The 26,700-nt window shown below is 39.1% G+C and overlaps 1 protein-coding gene across 9 annotated transcripts; it reads right to left on the bottom strand.

Annotated features, from left to right (window-relative positions):
• Positions 1 to 26,669, bottom strand: RCOR3 (REST corepressor 3). Of its 9 annotated transcripts, none has more exons than XM_069009604.1 (12): positions 26,542 to 26,669; positions 25,896 to 25,952; positions 19,968 to 20,045; positions 18,431 to 18,483; positions 16,580 to 16,741; positions 16,113 to 16,237; positions 14,550 to 14,646; positions 11,671 to 11,889; positions 9,955 to 10,032; positions 9,130 to 9,187; positions 3,669 to 3,910; positions 1 to 3,239 (listed from the first exon to the last, which is right to left on the bottom strand). In XM_069009604.1, the coding sequence occupies exons 1-12, from the start codon at positions 26,579 to 26,581 to the stop codon at positions 2,895 to 2,897; spliced, it is 1,554 nt and encodes a 517-aa protein (XP_068865705.1). In that variant the 5' UTR covers positions 26,582 to 26,669; the 3' UTR covers positions 1 to 2,894. The 9 variants fall into 9 exon arrangements, with proteins under 9 accessions (XP_068865705.1, XP_068865704.1, XP_068865703.1 ...); XM_069009603.1 differs by having other exon boundaries at positions 14,568 to 14,646; positions 26,440 to 26,669; XM_069009602.1 differs by having other exon boundaries at positions 26,440 to 26,669.
• Between the last annotated feature and the right edge of the window lie 31 nt (positions 26,670 to 26,700).

The raw sequence follows: 26,700 nt of genomic DNA on the forward strand, positions 1-26,700 counted from the left end.
GTTTTTTAGTACCGTTTTGCTTTATTAACTAAAATAAACTGTACAAAAAGCTGTAGAGTTACATTAGCTTTGAACAATGTAGGATACACGTTCTCTGCCAAACGTTAGTGTGCAAACATTGTACATTTTTTAAAGTGACAAAATTAAGCCAACCTTGAAGTCAGAGTTCATTACTACATTACAAAACAGGAGACTAGATATGGCAAAAGAAATTTCCCACTGAAATCAACACCATTGTATAATTTTATTTCTAATTTTTAAAAAAATATAAATGAATTTAGAAGAGAATCACAGTATAAGGGCCCTAACATATTAGACCATTACAAGGTACATAAAAATAGAAGACACAGATTTCTTTGAAACTTTAATCCTTTGATTAAGCAGCAAGCATATCACTCTCCAGGCAAACACTGCTTAAAACAAACCCTACCCCCCAAAACAGGACGTGCAAACTGTATGCACATATTCTGCAAAGCACACAATAAAGACATTTTGCTATGTACATACTTATTTAGTACTACAAATGCTAGGAGCTCCCTACTGTGTGCTACAGTGTATGTAAATTAAGAAATACTACCCTACCTATCTCCGACCCTCCCTCCCCCCTTCAAATACAGCACCTTTGCCCAGTTATAGAATATTTAAACAAGATTAAACGGAATTACAATGTACTGAACAGTTTCATAGCAGTTGGTGGTGGCCAACTGTATGTAACACCCAACATTCTGCATACTGAAGTCTATCGACAAGAGACAAGACAAAAATTAGCAGAGGTACAATACACACACCTGGGAGACTCAATGCTTAAAAATAAAATTAAAAAAATAGAAAAGAAGAAGAATCCTGAAGATGAATCTTATCACTGTAACAATTAAACTATAAAAATGTACCAGCTTGGTTTTATATTGGTCTGAAACACCAGAGAGCAGCCAGATTTGTGTGTAGGTGGTGAGGGCACACTTAAAGACTCATGACTCCCAGAACACAAATTTCCATGACCACAAATTCCTTGGTGCTTGTTTTAAAATTCTGCTTTTCTTTGACAGGGGGTCGTCTGATGCTCACATAGTGGCTAAGCACCTACTCTGATGCAAAAGAAAATTTGTAAGAAGGACCTTTTGTACAACACCTCAGCACAACAGTGAGAGCTGTTCAGAAAGAAAAATCTCTCAAGTTTGATCTGAGAATACTTTAAAATTAAGAACTAAAACATAAAGGTCAACACTAACTGCAACTCAGGCTAAAACTATCCAACTTTAATACTAGATTTTCAAATGAAATAGAATCTGGTAGTACAAGAACTTCCCTTTGCACATAAAAAAAGACCTTATCTAGCTGCTAAACTGATCATTAGACCACCCAGTTTATCAGTGAAAAAAACCTAGGGAGAACACATCCCATTTGCATAAAAAGTCTCATTTTAGTCAAGGGCAAATCTAGTTAATAACAAAATGGATTTTAAAAGACTTTTAGACACCATTTCAGCTAAAGGCAAAAATAACTTTCTAAATAGTATGACAGTCAACATTAATATTATTACATAATCAAGAATGCATTATTTTTCAGTAACTTAATTCAGATCACAGTTTTAAACAGTGCTAATCATATTTTGAGCCTGGTTTACTTAGAGGGTAGAGACATCTGCTGTTACAAAAAAAAAACCAAAAAACCACACCCTGAAACACTGCTGGGCATCAATCAAGGTTTCAGACAAGAATGCAGTGAAATGAGTTCCTTTCAAATTCCTAAAATTTGGAAGCAGTATTAATATCTAAATGCAGGTTTTACTGAGTCAATAAAATAAACAAACACCCTTTTCCTTCCCCCAATACCCTCAACTCATGCAATCAACTTTGCCAGAAATATAGCAGGAGTCAAGAGATAATCACTTAGAAGTAAGACTGGGCTGGCAGCAGGTAGCTACTCTCCCGGTATTCTACCAGCACCACCAGCCTCTACACTTCATTAATTCTCAAGCAAGGTATAAGTGATTCCTCCATTCTCAGAGGAATGGAACTCTACTGTACTTACATTAGAAGAATTAGTGGAATAACAAATAAAATTAATACTTCTTGCTAGATGGTTCCTCTCCTGTCATCTCCCTGGGTGGTGAAGCTGCTGCCTCTCTATCCTGCCCAGCCCACAAGATAAGGCTGCAGCAGGAAACTGGACTCCCGCTTCCAGTTAAGTTCTGTGAGTAGAACAATGCATGAGATTTAATAAATTTGGTACACTAGCTCACTGAGTGTTCAGAATACTCTGAAAGAGGAGTATTTAATAAGCCAGTACCTTTTAAAACAAGATAAAATGTTCTGGGAAAAACATGAAGAGAAGACCTACATTTTACAAGTGTGTGAAATGCTTCTACTGTTACCTAAACAGGGCCAAACATTCTGAACCTAAAGCCGATATTTTCTTTCACTAGAAGGTAAAAAAAAAATTTAAAAATTCACACACACAAAAAAACCCAACACTACATTTAAGTCTCCTACAATATTATCTATTTCTAGATTTGCCAGACTACTTTCCTGTAGTTAGATGCTTGACTATAAAGAACTGTAATAAAATAAATAGAGTAAAAATCAGTTAAACAAAATCTTGGTGTGTTGAACATTTATTCATTTAAGAAGTTAGCTTCCTTCAACAGTTATTCATACAGAGGAGGGCTGCAGTGTAGGCATTGTTCTGCTGTACAAGTCTTCGGCATAAAAATATTTTTATACAGGTGGTCATTGACGTCGCTCCATTTCTAGTTCTTAGCTTGCTCCTCTGGAAAACTGGTCTGATACCTGTGAAGGCTTGCTCTTTTCTCCCCTTCATTATTTGGAAAAAAAAAATGTACACTGATACAATTTTTCAAATGTGGGAGTTAGCATAATTCTGCTTTTAATTCTTCAGTGCAGAGTGGACTGAGATTCTGTCTGAATTCCGATGAGCGAGGGTGGCTGCTGGCCGCTGCCCGCGGTCAGCACGGGCCGGGGGTTGAGACGGGGAGGCATGGAATTAGCTGGGCGGATGAGCGGGGGGGGAGGCTGGTTGAGGGTCGGCCGCGGCTGAATGAAGCGCGCCTGCTGCTGGAGCGGCGGCGGCTGGCGGTGCAGCGCAGGAGCAGCGGGAAGTGCTGGACGAAGTAACGGGGGCGGCTGGTTTAAAGTTGCCATGGGAGCGGCAGGTGCTGGAGCAGATGCCTGTGCTGGAGGTGAAGGGCCTAAACACTGAGTGGCCGGAGTGCTTTGTGCCTGCACAAAGGACAAAGACAAGACTGCGTGAACAGCCATCCCAGCCAGGACGTGATGCAGTTGGGCTGCCACTGGCCACTACACAGGAAACAGCATTTAAAAAAAATAAAACCAAAGAACTGAGAAGTTACTGAAAAGAAATCACCAACCAAAACATTATAGACAGCAGAACTAAAAATATTTACTAAGCAAGTCTTCTTCTAGAACAAGAAGTGTATTTTAACACTAAAACAGTAACGTGATCATCACTATCAAAGGTGCAGTCCTGCTCCCACCTGGTTAATGACATTGGCTGAAGCTCTATGCAAGCTCATCATCATTCTTTAGAATGTGGTTTGCCACTCCATACCAGTTAACCTTATACTTTATCACTAAATAAAATGCTGTTCCTCAACCCATGCTTACTTATTTCTGGTACACAAAACACACCTCATCTTCTTCATCAGTGCTCTTTCCTGATGGCACATTAGAAGTATTTTTTGTGTCCTCCCCTAAAGCAGAAGCATCACCATTAGAAGCCAGGGTTCCTTGTTCCGCTTCCCATTCCTGCAATACCTCCTCTAAGTTAAACCGACGCCTGTAGTTTACAAAGAAGTTCTTCACTTGGCCAACAGTCTTGTTGCCAATTACATCTGCAATAGCTTGAAAATCTTTACCATATTTTCGGACACCTGGAAGGCAAAGTAAATAACATAGCTGTGAAGAATCAGTCAGACACAGCTACGTGTGATGTATTCATAGAGAGAACCTATGGGACCTGCAAACCGAGGACTCGCTAATTAGGAGAACTTCTCAATTAGGAGAAGGCCTCAATTTCCATTAGAACAAAGTAATTTTTAATAGCACAGCTATCAACATACAAATCAAAAACTTTATTAAAAAGTCATTACCCATTCTTCTTAAAGATCCTGGCTTACTCACCAAGCCTCAACCTAAAACCACAGAGATCTGGCCTCCAACACACACACAGTAAATCTTTCAGCATGCTCACAGTAAGGGCAGAAGCCCAAGACCAGCTCAAGAGGGGAGAAAGGGTGACTGAGCTTGTGTGTAGCTGTGAACAGAACATAATGCTACAAACATAATGTGACAAACACTGATAGCTCCTACAGGTTCCCTCCACACCAGCTGCATGCAGATGGTTCTCTCTCACAGCCAGTGGAGCAGGAGTGGCAGAGGGCAGAAGAGTGGGGCACAATTCACTAATCACAATATACTGCTATTCCTGTACTTGTGACATGCTCCACTCAGGCTACACAGAGCTACTAGCAAGTGTTCACCTCACAAAGTCTGTTTGAAGCTTTCCTTCACCATTCAAACTGGGTAGAAAAATCTGGGGGTTTGGGACAAGCACCTTGAAGAACGTAAATATATATAAGCTAGTGGTGTCTGCTTCTAAGATGGCCCAGCCTGCAGGATTAAATCCCCTACTGATAAGCAGCAAAACAGGTGACCTTTGCATTGTTCTTTTCATTAATTTTTGTACTGACATCAGTAGTCACTTTTGTTTACGAGCACCTCAAAAGAAAATCCCAACATATATTTTAAATACTTCTAGAACTACATTTGCATATAACACAAAAAACTATTGAGTGCAACATTCCATGGTTTTTAACTTAGATTTTGAATTATAATAAAAAGTATATTGATTTTGTTTTATTTAGACTGTGTGTCTAGTTCTTCCCCTCTCCTGCTTAAGAAAAAAAGTCCTCAACCTCTCCCACCTCCTAGAACACAGCTTTTAGCTGCAAAAAATCTATTTTTAATTACAAGTGTCAAAAAGTTTGGAGACTTGAAGAAATAAAGCAGTTTAGTTCCAGAGTGAGTAAACAGAAGACTCATTTTTTCACTGTCAGTTATGCATGAGTGAATTACAATTTGACTTTTCCTGTGAAGCTCCTGATAACTAAACTCATTCAGAACATATTACAGTTCTTAGAGGACAGGCACTCTTTCTCATAACAGGAAAAGAAATTTATGCCTGATTTCATGCCTCACTTCAGAAAATGAAGCAAAGCGTTTAGAAAGTGAGAGTTGTTTCAAATCTGAAAGCTATGTCCCTTTTCAACTTAATTGTGAAGAGTGTAACCTTCAGTTTGTTCTGCTCTTTTCTACTTTCCTCGTTATTAGGCACTTCTGATGTGGTAATGCACACTCCCTGCAATTTAAAAGGAAAGTTCACCTCCAGGACAGTAACAAATTCTGTAGCTGAAGCTGATGTTTCAGCTGTCAAGAGCCCAGCTACATTATTTAGTATCTTTTCTGGGGCATACAAAAGAATACAACCCTCCTGATTGCAGGAACCTTGGAAAGATTTCAGAGCCATGTGGGAGGGCATGTATCCAGGCAAAGCAAAGACAGGGATTTGGCTCTGTGCTTTATCAGCTGTACAAGGTATCAGCTACACTCCTTAAAAACTGTGTGTGCCCACAGAACATTGCCTCTAGTACTTCAATATTCTTTGTCTGTCCTACCATTACCACCCTTACTGATTTATAATGAACATGAAATGTTCACTGCAATATATCTAACATCCTGTACAATTAATCAAGTGAACAAGGTCCCTAGCAGAACAAAGCACATTTCTGCTAGAAAACTAATTTAGACTTTTAGTGATTTCAGCCTTTTCTGTTACTATGCTGGCTACACTTCTTTCCTCCCTTAATCTGCAAAACAACTGAGCCTGTTGGTTATCTTCAACTCAGGTTGTCAAAAATAAGGTCTTAAAGCCTATTTCCAAGCAAACAACTTGAAAACAAGGTATCTTGCCTTCACTGAGAACCCAACTCTTAAAAAAAAAATTCCTTAGTTTAGCTACATACAGCACTACTCATTTTTTGATTATTTTCAGTGTTTTTTACTACTGCTCTACCACAATAACATATTAAAAGCCTTTCAAGCTTTGTAAGAAATAGAGAAAATTCACTGTGTGTTTATGAAACTTTAATGTGTAAGGTGATGGCATATCTGTAAGAGTTGTTTGCCAAGCCATCATCCCTGTCAAACTGGTGCACATTACTTATGCATCCTTATACGAATTCAGTGCTAAACACCCCCAAATTATTTCTCATGTGTTTAGTCCATTATTCAGTAAAAATAATTTTATTAGGCTGATGAAAGTGAAGCTCACAAAGGACAACTGCAGAGCCTCACTCCACATGTATGAATGGTCTTCTTCCAGCTCATTTGAAAGCACCCAGATCACAGGAATCCTTCAAACTCTTCAGAACTTCACCCAACTGCAAAGGTACACTGGAACACGTGCATGCTCTTGATTACAGCATTTCATCTTGAATGTCTCTCTTGGAGAAACTCATAAATCAAAGTTTGATGCTGTTTACACTGCTTAATGTTGTACAGCACAGCAAACAAAATATTAATCAGGGTGCAAAGCAATGCGATACAGCACCACAACGAGGCAGAAATAGTTAATGGGAGCTGCAGTTCCACTGTGATGGGATTACAGTGCTCCTGGCAACTATCTTATGTAGAGTTAGATCCCAATTGTCCCAACTGTTTTTCCCTGCAATGCCATGAGAGTCATGCACTGCTTTTCAATGCAAGTTTTGTTGTCTTCAGCAAGTGTTAAAACGTTTTTGCAATTGCATTTTCATGGCCAAGATCTTAGCTGGAAAATATGATCATGCTCATACATTTCTGTACATAAAAGTTTGTAATTTAAGAACACCAGTTGATGAACTAGCCCATTACATCCAACAACTATTCAAAGCTGAACTGTTACCTGATAAATTATAGTGCAAGTATATTGGCTCAGAGATCATAAATCTGAGTCCACAACCCCATTGCAGGCACCCACATTGCTTTTAAGATAACACAGAGCTCTATTTTAAATTAAGTTTTCTCATTACCTCTTCCTTAGTTACTCAGAATCTCTTGAGACTGGCCTACAGATAATCAGTTTTTTCATGTTTAGGAAAAACAGTACCAAATTATATTCCTGCAGATTATATTTACAATTTCCATAGTTAGATTTATTGTCCAAATTCAATTGAACAAATCACATAAGTGCCACCTACCTGCTCAATGCTTATGACTTCTGTAAGATTATTAAAAGCATATGCCAAAATATACCAATACATTTAATGAAATAGATTTATTTTAAAGTGTACAAACTAAATGTCTCATGTTCAAGTCAGCTTTCAAGTCCATGCACATTAAGGAAGCTTTTAGTACAGCAGCTGTGGCTACCTTCTGAAAACAAAGTCAGGGAAAAACACAGCATGGCTCCCTCATGCCTGGAGTCTACTACCTCAAGCAATTACTTTGAAGCAAGAAATCAGGGTCCTTAGCCTGAGGGATGGGAGCACTCTCATTCCAGAAGGGAGAAGGAGCAGTAGGTAAGGGGGGGATAATTACAACACTTTGTTCTTGACGTTAAGGTTCTCTCCCATCTCCATTTTACACAGTGACAAGGGAAGGGGACCATAAAGGAAACAACACATCTAAGAAGCACATGTCAATGAAAACAGATTTCTGCCAGAAGGCCCAATTTCTTACCCCACCCTTAAGGCTGACTACCTTTAGAAAACACAGAACATTCCCTAGAGACCAGAAGACTAGAACTCCTCTCCAAGGAGCCACCACCAACCCTCACTCTCTTTTGCCCAGGCTCCAGTTTATTTGTTTTGTTGGTCACAGAGTGCCAGAGCTCAACGAAAGCTGAATGTATTCTTATCACTTCCCAAACTGTTGCTTAGTGAGAACTCCAATAACTAAACTGTGAAAAGGCTAGATGGTTTGAATCATTTCATTCTAAGGCAGGGACAATGACCCTGGATTTTCCCCACTTCTCCAGCAAGCCTTCTACTTACTAGACTATCATACTAGAGACAGGCACCTCCTTCAGTAGCATCTGGGAACAAAATACTGAAGTGTTTAGCACTAGTGAGAGAATGAACTTAGGACAGAAAACAGTTTGGAGATGCAAATTCAAGCCCAAGGCATGTAAGTTGAAAGGCATGATTTAAGACACATCATGTCTTTCTGTATTTCCATTCACACTTAAAATAACCTAACTTTAGGTTCAGTCATCTGACTAATAAGTACCAGGTATGGCACACCTGTCAACTTTACACTGATATTGTGATCCACTGAATATTTTATCCTAAAACTCAGTCTCTCATTTTCAAGGTAAAGAACACAGAGAAATAGAGCAGATAGGCATAACTGAGCTGAGAATATTATCCTTATAAAAGATGATCCATAGAAGTGAGCCAATATATAGACAATACATGCCTTCAAGACAGCATCTCCAGATATTTCCCTTAAATGTTCCTTGATTTGGCAGTGCATGCTAACACAAGTTTTCCTTCATATAAATGAAATAAATGCAAATTAGCTGTATGAACAGCCTACTAGAAAATGCTGGGTTTTAGCCCAGTAAGACTGTTAGTCAAGCATCCATATCCAGCTTCAGACTCTTAAAAGATCTAACAGGTAGATACTTGCCCATTATTCCCTCATGAAAAGAGAAAAGCAACGGTAAAACAATTTACTTCTGCTTTTTCCTACTTTAGGAATATGGAGATGTCTTAAATGCTTCAAATTTTATTATTCTAACTATTGCTTTAGTCTTCTACCTTAGAGAAATTCATGTAAAGTGATTTAGAGGATGATCAAAGGGACTTTCTGGTACTAATACAGTTGTTAAACACTGCTTAGCTTTTCTCTTTGAAATTTAACACGGGGAACAGAAAGCCTAGTGTCCTGTTGCTTGAATAAATGCCCTAAATATTCTCAATAGTTTTGCTGCTTTCCTGGTGACCAGATAAAGTTTAGCTTTGCATTAGAGGAAAATACAAATATAAGGCCTGAGCACCTCTTTGAATCCTTTGCATCAGATTTCAACTTGCCACTACTATTAACATACCTTGTACTGCAAGAAGCTGCTCTTCTGTGGTCCAACGGGCATTGATTTTCTGATTAGACTATTAAAATTAGAAAAATGGCACAAAGATCATTAAATTGTTTCAACAGCTGCAAAATATCTGAGCATCAATGTGTTTTACTTGCACTACATTTTGCAAAATAGGAAAAACCATTTGCTTGTAAGCCATAAATTTATAGTTTAGGATTGTTTTCATGAAGAGGAAATAGTATTCATGAATTTGAGCTTAAAACTTTGCCAGCAGTTTTTCCTCTGTTTTATTGCAGTTCTTAGTATTGGCTATATAATAACTTATGCACAAGCTAATGATCTTTATGCAGACAGAATTTGAATTTATAGTAACATTTATCTAAACTATTTGGACTTGGTGTTTAGAGCATTTTGCATTCATGTTATGTTTCATATCCAAGCCTTTAAAACAAGCAAAAACAGAACTTCAGTAATAGATCATTCATTTCAGATGTCAAAATATATATATATAGTCATGTTTACACACAGACTTTATTACTGGCAATCTACATTACCTACTTTTAATCCAAAAAGCCCCCATGTATTCAGCTCCCTATTATTGTGAACAGACATGACACTTCAGTTTTTTCTGCTTCTTTTTTTCAACCAGTTGCCATTAAAAAAAAGCCTACCACCAATTTCTTGTAAAGAAGCCAGACTACCCCCTGCATGTAATTTAATGGATCCTGTTTAAGCTGCTGCTGGAGTGCAAACACTAGGCTGTAGCAAAACACATTTCTGCAGCTTCCCACCAATGTAAGTGCAAGGCCACAAGTTTTAGTATTTATTCTGATTTACCTCAGGAGGTTTGAATTCTTCAATCCCGCCTTCCATTTTCTGTTTAAGTGCACTGTTTACTTGCTTAGCATTTTGAACCTTGGTCAAAAACAACAAAGTTAATCAGCTCCACAAAGAAAGTTGGTCACTTTACACATTTATCTTCACTAGGATTGCCACAAGTGTACCTCCTAAGTTAGAAAGAGAAATATTATGGTTTAAGGCTTCACTACTTTTAACTGTTTAAAAACAAACTTAAAAAAACCAAAACAAAACACATCACAGTTTACTATGGAGAAAAAAAAATTGAGCCAGTCTTTCAAAAGAACAGTTTGTCTGCAAGAATATTAAAAGCTGTTCATAACAAGTAATTTTTGATAAGGATGCATATGTTCTTGAAGAATGAAGAATACTCTAGACACAAAACTTGATTCTTAGAAGTGTGAGATGTATTGCATATATTAATTTATTAACGTCTCCCTTCTCAAAAAAAAAAAATCATAAGATGTTTTGAGTTAGTTCCTCCTGACAGATGCTTTTTTATTGACCTGAGATCATTCTGATTTTCTTTAGGGGGGGATTCTTAAAATTATTTTGAATATTTCTTAGTTTATAAAAAGACCTTCCCAATTGTACATATGCATATCTATGAACCACTTAAATCTGACAGTGATGCACAAAAGGTAACATAGGTAAGAAAACAGTTTTGCATACTATGGTGCACAGCTATTACAAGGGTTCTTAAGTATGGACACAAAAGCAGACAACTCAGTGGAAGATTCCAAAGGCTGCATCTCTGAGATCACTGCAAGAAAAAAAAAAAAAGAGAAACACAACCTCAAGGCTGTAACTCACCTACACTTAGGCTAAAGAGTGAAACCCACCTATGCTATTTAGCCCCAGAGTCCTGCTGTGACAGAAAGAAGCTTATTTCTCCTGTAAAAGAACATAAGGGAGCAAAAACCCCATGAAAGAAACCCTTAATTCACTCCATGATTTTGCAACAGGGCAGCTCTATAAGGAGGCAAAAATTCCAGAAGATAAGCCTTGAGTGTGTAGCCCCATCACTCCTAGAAAGCAAGCATGCACATAACTGCTGTACCCTTAGAAGCGGAATAATTACACATTTCAACTTTAAATGCCAAAATTTAATTTCTTCATGCAAAGGATGCAGGCAATTTTCCTCTTAAAGGTGAAGGCTAAAAAGCTTTTCTAAATTTAATAAGAAGTAGAAAACTTTTCAATTGAAACAGAGAAATAACTAGGCCCACGATTTCCACACGCCTCCCTCCCATACTTTCACAGTATGTGGGAAAGGACATCCAGAAAATCAGCTACAATTTAAAGCATAACAAATGTAACTTCCTCTGCTCCATTGGTCTCATTTTCACTTTGCACACAAATACTTCTAACAAAGTAAAAAAAAAAAAAAAAAAAATCAAATCAAATGTGACTTTTGATTTTTCCTGTCCCCAAATCTGTAGCACTCTTTTAATGCTACCCTCTTTTTTTTAAGTAAAGAGTCATCTTGCTTCATTTTATCCAAAAGAGCAGATGAACGTAAAAAACAAAACTGAAGAACAGCTACTGTCTAGCATTTGTGGTGATAACTGTGGAACAAAATGAGGAAGACTCACATTAAAGAAGTTTCAGAATCTTCACAGATAATCTTCAAAACCATTACAATCAGAACAATCTGAGATGAAAAAAAAAACCAAGACCAATAACCCATGGTACCTGTCGCTTTAACGAGATTAGTTCCATATCCAGCTGTCTAAGAATTGTGTTGGCTGCATTGGGACTACAGGAAACAGCTATCACATCTTCCTGGGTCAGGTACATGCCTTTTGGTGGACGGCATTTGGAACGCTGGGAATGGTGGCGATGCTGCAAGCTCTGATACTCTCTTCTACCCAGACCTATTTTGCTGGTCTGAACAGGCAGCTCATTATTGCCCTTTAATTTACAAGAAATAAATCATTAAAGAATAACAGTATCTTGTACATAACTTTACCAAAAAGAATGAAGTATCAGATAGCATTGTAATGTCCTATTTATGACAAATAAAACTTAAGCTAACATCCTGCTTTGCATGTAGTATCCAACTATGTCTTGCAGATGAATTGATGGAGCATACCAGTCATCTGCTGGATAAGCCTGCATTAGTCTAAGGAAGGTCCATTTTCAAAACTTTTTTCTTAACATGGCCACAAATACAGTAAATGTTATGGAAATCCCAGTCTGAATACTGTGACAGAGGGCAAACACTGAGAACCTATTACATATACAGTAGTTAAGTAATATGCATGTATGTATCTTACTTTTAAAACAAATAATCAGTGATTTCACACATTTACTTCTGATCAGATATGAAGAACTTGGGCAAAGATAAAAGGAGAAGAAAGACAAAGTCAACAAGGCTAGCCAAAAATGCAAAATGACATTTCTCCCTGCTGTAAGCACTCTACAGAAAGAGACTGTACTGTTTGGTTTGGGGGGTGGGAAAGGGCTGATATGAGATTTGGAAGAGAGAGTATGGTCATACTCTTGCAGTCTTTATAAAAATCTATGTAATTTAGAAAACTTAAGCCTTTGTTATTTGCTTCTTTGGAAATGAAGTCTTTGTAACTGTTTTGATATGTTCGGGCACCTAAACATTTCAGCTTCATCTTCAATTGGCATTGCTCCACAACAGCTACTCTGCACGTATGTGACTCCCTCAGAGCAACTGAGTACCTTCCCTGGAGGCCAGGAGCAGAGACACAAAAATTACTTTCTCTGCAAGGATTTTCCAATTCAAAACAATGCTTAGTACCAGAACAGAAAGAAGATTCAGGCTTTTCCCTACTTTAAGCAGCTCCCTACTGCTCCTCCCTGCTGGCATCCGTGCATGTTAAGAGGAGGTGGTCATCTGATCACAGTGACTGCAAAACCAAGTGCAGCAGCCATTATTATTATTATTTTCTGTAGTAGTAGTACAGAGCAGCAAACAGTCTTGTTTTACTACACTTGACCTTCTGCCACATTCTCTTCCCCAGCTAATATAACATCTTAATCCAGTCCCCTGACTTCACAGAGGCCACCTTAAAAGCACTTAAGATACGCGCTCTTCCTCGGAAAATTGATGTAGAGCCTTACATCTTTGACATCTAAAAATTTCAAGGTGAAGTCTCCTTCTGCCCTGTTTATACTATTTGAGTTTTGGTTCTGCATTGCTCTTTTGGTACGAAATTGCAGTTCCTGTGTGTTCAATCTGAATTTAAAGTGAAAATATTCTCTCACAATTTTGTCTTGCCAAGATAGAGATTTTAGGTTATTTTAGTTTTCTCTGGTAACAGAAAATTTCCATTGCTGTGTGTGCAAGCAGCCTACTCAGTTTATATTTTGCTTAGGAAGTGAAAGTACGCAAATCCTACCAGAACTATTAGATGACAAAATTATCTTGTGCAGATCCAAATAGCTCATCAGAAACTGCAAACCTATTTGTCCTGTTTCTAGAAGCCTGTCAACACACTACTTGCATTCTGGACTGCATGTAATGATTCAAACTATAACTAAGTAAATTGAGCAAAATAGCCCTTATTTAGACATGGCTAAGGCAGCAGCTCCAATCATTTAGATTGCAAGGACAGTGTTAGAACAGCATAAAAGTAAAAAGGCACATTATCAGACCATGTGACATTTCAAGTACTAGAAAACATCCCCACATTAAAAAAATAAACTCAAACTCTTTCACAGAAAGGGATAGTTGTCCTTTTATCCCCAAGGCCAGCTAGATAAAGGGATACATTGAAGGTCATTGCAAAGCTCAGAACAGAATCTAAACTTATCAGTCTCTTACTCAGTATCATTTTTGTTAGAAGTGCAAAGTTTTATTCATAACCCTAGATACCACTTCATGGGAGTGCTGAAGTGTAGCATAACCTCTCCTCTCAATCTTGAGAAGCATGAACTGGCTGATTTAGGAAAATCACAAATGCTTCAAGTTGATCAAAGAAACAATTAAACACTTACATACTTTGTTTTTCTAGTCTTGCTCACAGATAGCTTAATGTTTACAACAAGAACTCAAAAAACCCCTAAAACCTGAACATACTTCAAACACAGCAGTCACCTGTAAAGCTAACAGTAAGTGCTCATTAGGACTAAAATATTTTTTGTCTACATTTATTAGTAGAAAGCATCTCGGTAAAACCACATACTAGTTGAAATGCATCACCTCACTGTGGCTTTGAACAAACAACAAAAGTTGTTCTTAGAAAAATATAATTTAATTTTAAAATTCAAAGAAAACATTTTGATTCAAATAATTCACAACCAGTAAAACTGTAAACATATTAACAAGGCTGACGGAGGGCAAATAGAACCTGTTGTACCAGGCTGTGAGAGGATACACCTCTTCCAAAACTTGAAGATCTCTCAGGACACAGTGGAGGTAATGAGAGATGCCTTTATAGCCATGAAATGGCAAAAATATATGATAAAGATGTGTTTCAGTGAGAAGTCTTGACCACTTAAAGACCCTGGGATTTCAGCAGGCTGCAAGCTACACCTCTGTACTACAACTCACGCTTCACAGTAACACATTCACTGAAAACAAACAAACTGACATTCACCATTAAGTTATCTGTTACCTCCTTTTTGGCTTCTTTTTTGGGATCATAGTCACTATCATTTCCATCCATTGGATGAGCTTCTTCTACGTCATCATCACTAAAGACAGATTATATAAAACTAGTCACTTTATTACTTTTTAAACCCAAATATAAGAATGTATCAGGATAAGATAGAATTATCTACTCAAATTTATCTATTCTAAGTACATAACTACAAATAATTTTGAGATGCTTTCAAAGACAGCTGTTACAAGCATATTTTCTGTATTAAATTCTAGTAATTATTATGATAAACAAGCAACCCTAAACCATAGTTTCAAAGTTACTTTAAGCAGTGCTGCTACTGCTGCCAAGAATTTTGGTGTCACCTTTCTTCAATTCAACCACTTGTGCCAGCATGAACACTTATGTGGCCAACTATATACCAAGGCTAGAAATAACCTTTCATTTGCCCCATTAGTTTTAATAGACCAATTTTCAAACCACTGCACCAGGTGAATAAACCCTTGCTGAAGTCTGTGGGGAACATAAGGCAACAATATATGATGGGAAAACATGGGACTGCTTTTTCACCAAAGTGCTTAAAGTCTAGCAATTTAGGGGAGGGAAATGAAATCTACTGAATTAAACCAAAGAGAAAAGGTTAAAAAGAGAACAGTCAATCTAGAGCCCAATCCAGTCATTCTGACAATATAATTTCTGAGTAAATTAATGCAAAAACATACTAAAATTTCTAGTTATTACCAAACCCCCCCAAACTGCTATATTAAAAGCAAACTAATTTTAGCCTGTAATTTTTCAGAAATAGGGTCACTAAATAAGCATATGAACTTTAGATTTCAGGAGTTATTGAAAATAACATATAATTAAAAAGACCCCTTTTGCTCCAGTTAGGCCATTTTCTACAGATATAAAATTATAGCTTCCAATATAAACATAGATTATGCTACTTATACATACAACACATACCACCTTTTAAAAAATGCAAGTTAATAATAAAATACACTGAGCACAATATAATTTTAACTTCATAGTAACTAGGAGAAATGTTATTCCCTTCTATGCAAGACAACATAAAACTATTCAGAGCTCTAATTCTCTCTGACTGATAGCAGTTCAAAGTCTCTTAAAAAAAGACTTTATATAAAGTTTTGTTCTAAAACAATACTTAGGCATTCTAACTGCTTCATCTCTTTATAGTGGTTGAACTTCCAGTTTTAATTCCATATTAGTTCAGAAATCCAAACAAACAAACAAATAAACAATCCCAACCCCTCCCACCCACCCACAAAAACACTCTCCTGCACAGACAGTAATAGACTTCAGGGTTTAAAACCTTGTTTTTACAGTTATCCATGAAAACACTCCCATCTCTTATTATAACTCACACAGACTGGAGTGATAAAGTTCTTAAAGCACAGGTACCAAACCCGTTGCTAAAGTCAGACATCACAACCACCTGAAACACATGGTTCACACTAAAACAAAGGCTAGAAATTACTCTACATCTCTACTTAGGAAGACTTCAATCTCTGGTTAGCTACTTAAGAACATAAAACTCACCTGTCACCTTGATTATTTCTATTAGCTAGTTTACGAGCCTGACGATCCATCAAACTTGTCCTAGAGCGAGTTTTTTTCCAAGAATAGTAATATTTTACAAGGCTTGCAATGGTCTTGTCTGGGAGCTAGAAGAATTCATCAACACATTAACACCTTTAAAAATTAAAATTCCACCCACAATTATAATTCTGCTCTGTTTATAACCACCTCTAAACAATATTTTAAATGCATTGAAAAGATAGAAAGGAGGGATGTATTTCATACACATTTTTAAAAAGTTGAGAAGGCTTCTTTTCATTAGAGTGAAAAACCTGTCTGTCCAAGATACATGATGAAATTAAAACTTTTATTCGAGGTTCTTCCTGAAGCTTTTACACAGAAATCAACATGAAATTTTAGCCCAACAGGAGCCTTTGTTCTTAGTGCACCTGAACTGTTTAATGCTTCTGATTAAAATATTACTTTACCATTTGCTGGATCCTGTGAAAGCTCTTTCCATGGAAGCTAAATGCTTGTTCAAATAGGACTTTATCTTCAACTGTCCATTCATCAGGGAAAGGAGTGAAGTTAGGGAGATCCGCAAGGGACTTCTCAATATTGTGTTTATGCCAGAACAACATGCCGAGAGCCTTTGAAAAGAAATAGTCCCTCTTTGGATTTAGTCAATTTTCTAAAACGCTGAGACAAGTTAAATAGAAACAGGCAATTTATTTATTTAAAATAAAATTTGACTATCAGAATCCCTTCTCAAAATGTAATTACAATTTTATCGGCTATTTACTATAGGTTGCAAATTTCTCTTTGGAGACAGTGGGCACATCTATACTTTATTAATGGTATGAAAGCCAGACAATTTAAGGTTGGCATGGCAGCAGTAATTCTAGAGCAGCATGAACTAGGCTGAGAGGCTCAAATCTGACCTGCTTTCTTACTTTACAGGCATATATCACCTACACAGTTCCTTATAGGCTTTTACTACCAGCCCACTCAAAAAAGAAAATAAAAATACTTTTCAGTAGCCAGAGGATCATCCAAAATGCAAGTCTGAAAGTTCAAAGTGAGAGTGGTCTTTCTACAACTCTCCAATCCACAAATAACAGCACGGCCACTTCCATGTCATGTGCACCTAATAAGGAACGGAAATTTAAATATACTTTCTTATATAATTTCATTTCTCAATATTCTAAAATAATTTTATGTTCATTAGACTTTCTGCCAGAGAATCACTGACAGATTTGATTCCAAGGTTCGGGCATGGGAATTGGGCAATGTAATCCACTCAGTTTCAATCACACAGCGCAGACACGATCACCAGGCGTCTCTCCAACCCCCTGATTTCACATCTTCTAACAACCTGGACACAGCAAACCTCTGCTCTTGTTAAAATGGCAAGTGACAGGCACCTCTTGCAAAGAGAATTTCTATTCCACTGTGACAAGTCTACAAATGTTTTGCACCAGAAGTTATTTTGAAAATCCATCTCTTGGAGACTTGAGATCCATCAGTTCCTCCTCTTGCCTAACAGAAGTCAAGGCATAAAGAAGCAACACCAAACCACAGGTATATTCTGGACATTGTAACACTGGCAGCCTCTTTGTCAGATAGCAGTTGATGAGCAAGCTTCCATCCTCCAAAACTTGATCATACAACTTCTTTTCACTTGTACAGCAAATATTTTTTTGCAATAGGTAATATCACTTTTACATAGACTGGTTAATTCATGAAGAAATTTGCAATAGAACTACATGCAGACCAGGGAAGTTTTATCCTTACTTTTTAAGGAATGGTGACCAAAGGTTGTTAAATAAGAAGTGAACTTGTTCATTACTTTCAGAGCTAAAATTTGAGTCTGTTTTCCTACCTCTGAAAAAACACACTCAATTCAGGTTGTTTGCCTTTTTTTTTCAATATCAAAGAAACCTTTTCAGTGCCATCCCTATCAATTAGAGGTTCAAAATTGTACCTTATTTGCATTCTAGTGTTAAACTTTAAATTTGTAAGCTGCTTCCCTAAGAAACTCTTCAGCTGAATATACACACACAATTGCATGACATGCCCAGTGTATCAAGAAACATACCAAACCTTTCAAAAGTGCACATTACAAGCTGAGCATGTCATGAAAACAAAGAGCTCAATCTTTTGCAGAGAATCCAGACCACAACTGTATGCAGATCCATTTAACTGCAGTGTTTGCTGCCGTGCCTGAAGAGAAACAGCGTTAATTAATGGTAACCAAGGGGGAAAATAGAAGAGTTGTGTTATAGTTTTATATTAAAAAAACATCCTTTAAAGGAGCACTCTCATTCCACAGCACTTACCTGTTCCACATTGTATCCATGTTTTTCCTTTGCTATTGCTATATATTCATCCACTGTAACAAAGCAATGTCAGAATTATTCTTTAGTACTTTTAGCTCTGCTCTATGACAGAATTAGCCATCTAACATGGGAAAAGAGTCTCCCCCCTGCTTTAACACACTGCATAGGCCCAGGTCCCCCAAAATGTTAAATATACTCACAGCTTTATTAATAACAAATAAATCCATGGACTGAACATTTATATTTATAAACTTTTTACACAAGCTAATTATGATTTCTTTCACATTTTTACTACAACAAAACCATAGAGGCTCATAATTTATTTATTTTAAGCAGAGACTAGCTGGGTATTGAAAGGCTATGCCTTTTTGGAACCCACTCCTGTGTTAGTTTTAAATTGAACTACTTCTACTGCCCATATTCCCACACATGTTGAAAATTAAAGCAAGTAGATGCTATATCAGTGATTATACATATCCTCAATATTAATATAGCTTTCACTGACCAATGTTGGTTTTAACAACTACAAAGTCAGTTTTCAATAGAAAGTATGAAAATTCAATAATTAGGTAATCAAATTCACAAATAACACTTTAAAAATCATATTTAGCAATAATAGAGCCAGCTTCGAATTGAACACTTTTCATCATTTTGAAATTAAGTTCTACTTATTTATTTATAGACAAAAGCTCTTCCTATTCACGTTCTAGAGCTCAAAATTAAGTGGCAACTAAATAGTTGAAAGGAAGCATGATCAAGGAAATAATCGTATCCTGCTTATTCACATGGACACGGGATACTCTTGCAATGTACTGTTGCAGCAAAGAGTTAATTGCACTTTAAAGGAATGAAAAAGTTGTTTAATAATCACAGTTGTAGAGTATTTTATTTCTAACTGTTCTGCAATAGTTGAAGGTACATTCCCTCAAATGTAGGGGGACATAAATCTCTAACGACTGGTATCAGATAGAAGCTGTCCTGAGGTTGAGGTTCTCATGGCTGCATCCTCAAAGTTTACTCTCCTTTATTACATATGGGAAATTCTAGCATGGAAGACAGGTTTAAACTAGATTAAACAGGTAATTGATCACATTAAGTCAGATGACTCCTGTATTTCAGGTCACTTCTGAAGCGAGAAAATGTTCGGTTTTTCCTTCTATGACAGCACTAATAATTTCCCCTTGAAGTGGGCCTCAACAAATCTTTTCTGAATTCATCCACTGCAACTCCTCCTCCTAGAAATTTAAAGCAGTAAGTTCCTCATGTTCAGATATTTTATTCTTTCATTAACAACAAAATTTTTCACAGACAACGATGATGATAGTACAAAAGAGGCAGTATGCTTGGAAACAAAGACTTTACTAATATAAGAGAAGGTCATCTTGCCTTTACCTGGAGTTCTCTAAATAAAGAAAAAGAAAAGCTTTGTGTTTAATTAATTTGCAATTTCACTGTGTGTAAAAGAGCAAACAGGCATACCAGAAACAATTATTTAGTTTACTTAAGCACCCAAATTCCTAAGCAGGCTAGGACTTACATTTGGCATCGGGAATATTATGATATGGAGACCATACAAGCATCCCTCCATTATCTTTATCAGTGTATTTTGTGGCACCTGTAAGAAAACAAGTAAGTCTCAGTATTCATTTAATAACTATCATCTAGAGAACAGTTATGTGACAGCAAGCAAAAGCCAACCACATTAAGAAGTCCAGCGACTAAGAAGAAGTGGGGGCAAAAAATCATCATTAATTCAAAATTATTTCCTTAAGACATCAAATGGCTGAAATTGAACACTACTCTTAGGATGTTCAAGTATAACTAAATATCAGACAGTATTCTGGTTACCACAATTAAACCACTGAAGTGCATTGCTTAAGTTGGAAGGAATCCTATCCAGTTGCAACCCCCTTGCCCTGTCCAGGGACACCTTCCACTAGACCAGGTTGCTCAGAGCCCCATCCAACCTGACCCTGAACTCTTCCAGGGATGGGGCATCCACAACTTCTTCGGGCAAGTGCCTCACCACCCCAGAGGGAGGAATTTCCTTCTTATAGCTAAATCTACCCCCTATAAAGTTGGCAAGGATGCAACTTTGTCCTCCTGAAGTTATGATTGTCTATTAGTACTCTAACATTTATCACTATCATAGGAGTACTAGGACCTACTGTGGTCATTTAGGCTTCCTTAAAACCAATAAAAATAGGTAAGAGGTAGAATACAGTCACCATCCCCGACCCCTTTCAACAAGGAACTACACTAACAACTATGCCAGAAGCAATTCTGTTCATCACTCCCCCTTTAGTTTTGATTTTTGTAACCATATAAATTTAATATTCATAGCCAACCAAATCGCACAGCTGTAGAAAGCAGTTAGACGTAAAAGTAATTTTTGGTTTTGGTTTGTTTACTCCCACCTCAATGTTGCCAGGGAAGCTGTACAAATTACCCAGCCCACCAGGACAGAGCAATACTCATGCAAACACTGAAGCACTAAATCAGAGTATATGATTTTTAAAAACATGCTGTAAAAGAAAAGTAAACTCCCCAATACTGGAAAAGCATTAATTCAGAGTTACTTTCCATTACTGTTTCACAAATGTAGTCTACTACATAAAACCCCTTACAACCTGTTTACAACACTTTATCTTGCTAAGAAATTGCTCAACAATTGGAGGATTAATACCTAATCTCAGAATGAATTCCTTGAGTAATCACCCTAAGAGGAACTTTCTTTGCATCCTTCTTGGAGAAGAACAGCTTTTTTTATTCAGTGAAACAAGTAACTTTTCACTCCATTTTAAGCTTACACACTTTATATTTAGGCTCTACATCTTGTTTGAAGCAAACAAAAAACCAACCCAAATGCTTTGGAAAAAAGAACAGTGCTTTCCCTTTATGTACAATGTTTTGTTGCTCTTCCCTCTTCATTTTGGCAGTGTTTTGTATTTGCTATCATCTCTGCAATCTTGATCCGTCACAACTGTGAACTTGAAAACAGTTAATTAGAAAAACTGAAAGAACTCCTGCGCCTTTCCAAAATGAGATGTGTAAGGCAGATAACCTCAATGCAGCATAAATTCCATAACAGGTTAAGAATGTACATACACTCATAAAGCACCAGCTTCAATGCATAAGCACTACTAAACTCTGAAAGGCTTTTGGTATACAAGAACAAACTCCTTAATATAACATTCCACTTTAGAACAAAAAAGCGACATTTTTAGTCATTAGGAATGCAATACTGCATGAAGAGCAATGCAAGCGTGTTACAGGCACAACATTTCTCTTGTACGCTGTTTTTATCACAAGTAAACGACCACTACCCTGCACTCCATTCTAACTAAAGATGAGGAGAAAGCAGGGCCACCAGAGAATGATTAGAATTTCAGGTTATAAGCAAGAAATGTCTAAACTTAAGATACCTACAGGCAAATGGATATCACGGATATTATCAGGTACCGAATACTCAAGTACTAAAGTGAAAAAAGAATTAGTTTCAGAGTTCTTGCACCTGCAGGAGATCATGTATGTGGTGACATTTCCCTACTGAGATGCCACTGTCATGTGACAAACAAGTAGCAACCACCAGAACATCCCTTTTCAAAGCAGTGCTGTTTCCTCAGCAGGAATCACACATCTGTTTCCATTCAGGTGGCACCTTCACACTGCCAAAAGGAAAGCAAGGATGACAAAGGAATAATGAGGTGCATACAGGTAGCTTGATGACAGGTACCCTGCTCTCAGCATGGGATGCCCCTAGCTGTAGGACAGGGATCCCTCCATCTCCACATGCAGGATCATGACCTACCTTCCTGAGAACTGCTGCCTGTCCCTTGTGGCCCAAGCACTCAAGCAAGCAGCCCTAACCCCCAAAGAAGCTGTATTATACCTCAAAGCTGACACGATCTTTGCAAGGTCCATTTTTACAAGGGACGGGGGCTGGAAATACCATGCAACATGTTAGCCAAAGTGTGTTAGAAGAGTTGTAAGCCAATAAGGAAGAGAAGGACCAAGAGCTACATCTGAAGAATAACAAGTCTCCCCAAAACACACATCCAAGCCACTGAGGAAGAGGTTTCTGTACTTCAGCTGCTGCACCCCTCCACCAGTACCAGTTGGGAGATGCAGCCAGCTGAAGATGACCAACAGGCACTCCACACCACTTCCAGAACAGGGAAATCATAGCAGCAAACTGACCCTTTCTAAATTGCAGCTTCACATGGGAAGTTAGGTACCCACAGCTGGTGCAGCTTCATACAGTATTCTGAGTATTCCATACAGGTACTGAGAATAAAGGGATCATCCAGGAGCATACAAGACACAGTGAGGGCATTGTGGGGCAGCAGGGCAATTTAAAAGTATGTTGGTTTCTACCACAAAATATACCTTCCTCTGCTTAAGAATAAGGTTTGACAGTAGGAACAGAAACATGGAATTTAACAGGAGGAACCCCCAAATTTCTAAAACTACGAACTAGAAATCTTCATAAGTGAGTAAATGAACAAATAAGTAAAAAAATCCCAAACAAAACAATCAGGGGATATGAGGACAGATAGCATGGAATAAATGGAAAATGTTATATACTTTGCCACATCATTTAATAATTTCAATTTAAGAAAGCCTGTTTTCCTATTAGAAGACTAGAAAAGCTATGAAGACATACGGAGAAATGCATTCCTAAGTGACATTAAATGGTATAAAATATTCTTCTTGACAGCCCCAACTCCATCCCTGAGAAGAGGGTAAATGGGAAATTAAGTATTTCAGCATTAAGTAAGCAAAATTCATACTAGAACCCTTGTGAAATCTAAAACTGAATAGAATAAAACTTCTCTAGCAGTTATATGTGGATGATACAACAGGGTGGTGCATTCTCTACCATGATTTCCAAAAGAATGCAAACAACCCACAATATAAGGATACTAGCTTAGTAACATCCTGCTGGATCTATAGAGGGGTCAGAAAGTACAAGCAGAAACATTTTCACCAAGAATATAAAATACTTTAGGAAAACCAGGAGGAGGAGACAAAAATCTGGAGTGCAAGAGATGGTATATTAACTCAGTAAATCAGGTAAAGTAAAAATCCCAAGTTTCCTTATTGAAATTGTTTCTTGCAGTGACAAAATTTCTCTCATTGTTGTAATATTTGGTGACAATTAAGAACACTACTTCCCTTAAGCTCTATCTGAAAGCTTGCTTGTAAAAAGAATACGGTGTGGAGAGGGGTAAGAGAGTATGTTTAAACTAACTTTTCCTAATTGTTGCTTCCAACCACAATCCACTTCTTCCATGAGACACTAAGAAACAGTTGCACTTTTTCTTTAAAAAAAAAAATTATCTTGTTTTATACATAAACTAAATGGAAAAATAAACGTAAAAATGCGTTTTCAAAAAGTGCTTACTCCCATCACAACATTAATCGTGAATATTTTGTTCCTCAGTGTATTGTTGTAGAGCATTGCTTGTGGCTGTTTTTCAAGACAGGCTAAGTGAAACCCAAGGATTGGTATTATTCCTCTCATTTTAGTATTCTGTGTATTTATCAGGGCTGACTTTGTGTCTTAGACTTAGGTCTACTTTTATCCATCATTGATTCTCTTCTCCCACCTATTTATTTCAAAGGGCTTAAAAAACAGCACTCAGTACTGCAAATAAACACATACTCTAAAGTATCTGGTAAACCCGCAAAAAAAGAGCATTACAACAATTCCAAGAAGAAACGTAATTAAAGATAATTAAATATAGTACCATATCCATTTACACAAACCTAGAACGACAAGGGAGCTTGTTACCTCACTTGCTACCAAAAAGTAACTGAAATGTAGCTGTAAGAGCACAGATTTTTATCTCTCACTACTTCTGTCTGTAAGAAGTGATGCCTCAAAACTCATGAGAAAAAAAACTCCACCAAAAAAATCAAACAGATGCAAGGATGAGATTTTGCTGAGATCTCCTCAGATATCCAATCTGTTAACTTGGTAAGTGCCGTACTTTTACACTTGATGGACTTTTAAATTTACTTTATTTTGTAAGACTTAGGTGTTCCAAAATAAATCACTACCTTCTTGCCCTAATAGTCAAAATACACACACCAAGAAGGCTAATACTGTACATTATGCCTCTAACTCAGGAGTTATTAAAGAAACATTTCCATTATTAAGGAAACTGATAAAGCGAATATATATTAGTCCCAGTTCCTGGGGAAAGAGGCATTAATTGAATGCCATCCCTCAGAAACACTTAGGAGCTCTAAAAAAATCTGGTTATAGGAGACCATAAAATTAGTTCTGTAGTTACTAATGTAATGGTACTATTGCATAAACAGTTTACAAAATTGAAACCACACAACCTCAATTGTCCTACAAGGGCTGAAGAGTTCTTTTAATCAAAAGAAAAATAAACAGTAGGTGTTTTTCTAATTTAAGTGGCCTTGTAGGATAAACAAGCCCAGGCTGCAGGTTAGAAACCATCATTTTTATCTGTGCATATTTTTATGTAGGCAATGTAAAAATAAAGGGTGTAAACAATCAGCCTTATTAACAAAGAGACCTAGACTACGTGCTCCTTCCCAGGGGAAAGGCATTCCCTTAAGCCAAGATCACACATCCATTTAATCCCACCCTCGCGCTTTCCTTCCCCCGGCCTTTTCTTTGGCCTGTGGGGACTTGCGCCCATCCAAAGGGGCTCGCTCCAGCCTTGGGAGGCACTGTGAGAGCAATCCTCTTCCGGTAAGAAATCATCTGACACCCATGGAGCCCGTCTGGAGAGCAGGAAAGTAGACAGGCTTCGTCTGACCACCACAGCAAAACTGATGAACACTCCTGTGGTCTCCCTGCTCAGTGTAGTAAGGCACGGCAGCATTCTAGCAATTAACTTGCTAAAGCTGAGTACCAGGCAATGCGAGCGTACCCATATTCCTCGGGGCGGGGCTGGGGGGGCGAGGAAGGCGGAGGAGAGCAGCTCAGCCTGCCACGGCGGGGCCAGCGAGGCTACTACAGCACACAAAACCAGGAGCAGGAGTTTCCCACCGAGCGCATCTTCCACCCAGCGCCTCCAGCACGCAGCCAGGTCTGCTCCGCTTCCGGCAGGGCGCATCACTTCCCACCCTTGCCCGACAACATCCATCACTCCTCGTCAAATATTTTTTATGGTTATAGGTTTAAGGACGGGGAAGAAAAAAATTCCAACCTTTTTCTGCTTCACCGCCTCTCGATACACATAATGCGGCCGATAATGAAGTGAGAATCCCCCACCGCGACGCCCCCCGCCCCCGGAGTGCAGATGCTGCCCCGGCCAAGCCTCCCGCCACCGGCACCGGATCGCCGACACAAAGGCTCAAAAGCAACATAAATACAACCCCGCGGCCGCCGCCGCCGGAGAGCGCCGAGCAGCCCGACCCGGCAGCGAGCCCACCCCTCCCGCCTCGGGAGATGTCAGGTTACGGCCGAAAAGCCATTTACCGGGCTCGAAGTCAGGAATGCGCGCCTGGTATTCCGCTCCGACCCTCATTCCTACATCTGCAAGGCAAAGGGGGGAAGAGAAATTAAGGGCTGGAGTGTCCCCGGGCGCCGTCCCAGGCTCCCGCCGTGCGGCGGGCGGGCGGGCTGGCGGAGCCCCCGCCGCGGCCGTGCGGAATAAGCCACCTCCCCCCTCACCACCCCCCCGCCCACCGCCGCCGCCGCGGATTAAGCCCCGACGACCGCCGAGGAGGGGGCAGGAGGAGGCGGAAGGGGGAGTTTATTCCAGCGGAACAATGGGGACGGCGGCGGCGGCTCCCGGGAGACACTCCCTCCCCATCGTTAAGTACCGCGGGGGCAGCCGCGGGGCCGCGCCGCGCGCTCCCGCCCCCCCGCCCCGCACACGCGCGGCCGCGGCTCGGCCGCAGCACGGACGGAGCGGCGGAGCCCCGGCACCGGGAAGGGGGAGGCGGCTCGGCTCGGCGCCCCTCCCGCCGCCTCCGCCACCCCCCCTGCCGCCGCTGGCGGGGCGGCCCCAGGCTCGCACCGTGCTCGTCGCCACTGTCGCCGCCGCCGCTCTCCGGCTCCGAGTAGTGCCCGTTGGAGGGGCTGCTGCTCTTGGCGCCGTTGGGGGCTGCCCGGCTCTTACCCCCTAAGAGCTCCGCGCCCTTGTCCATCATGCCCGGCATGCCAGGGCTGGGAGCGGGGGAGAGCGGCGGCAGCGCTGGCTGCCGAGGGGGGGGAAGTTAATACGGAGCCGCCATGTTGCCCCCTCCCCGCCCCCCCCTCGGGCACCTCCTCCCCCCGC

This window comes from Aphelocoma coerulescens, chromosome 3, assembly GCF_041296385.1.
Source record: "Aphelocoma coerulescens isolate FSJ_1873_10779 chromosome 3, UR_Acoe_1.0, whole genome shotgun sequence".
Lineage (NCBI taxonomy): Eukaryota > Metazoa > Chordata > Aves > Passeriformes > Corvidae > Aphelocoma > Aphelocoma coerulescens.

Excerpts from the sequence above, each read along its gene's own strand:
- RCOR3 (XM_069009602.1), bottom strand. The coding sequence starts at position 26,581 with ATGCCGGGCATGATGGACAAGGGCGCGGAGCTCTTAGGGGGTAAGAGC. Across the intron at positions 25,953-26,439 it reads CGACAGTGGCGACGAGCACG|ATGTAGGAATGAGGGTCGGA; the intron begins GTGCGAGCCTGG and ends TTTGCCTTGCAG. Across the intron at positions 14,647-16,112 it reads AGAAATAATCAAGGTGACAG|TGATGATGACGTAGAAGAAG; the intron begins GTGAGTTTTATG and ends ATCTGTCTTTAG.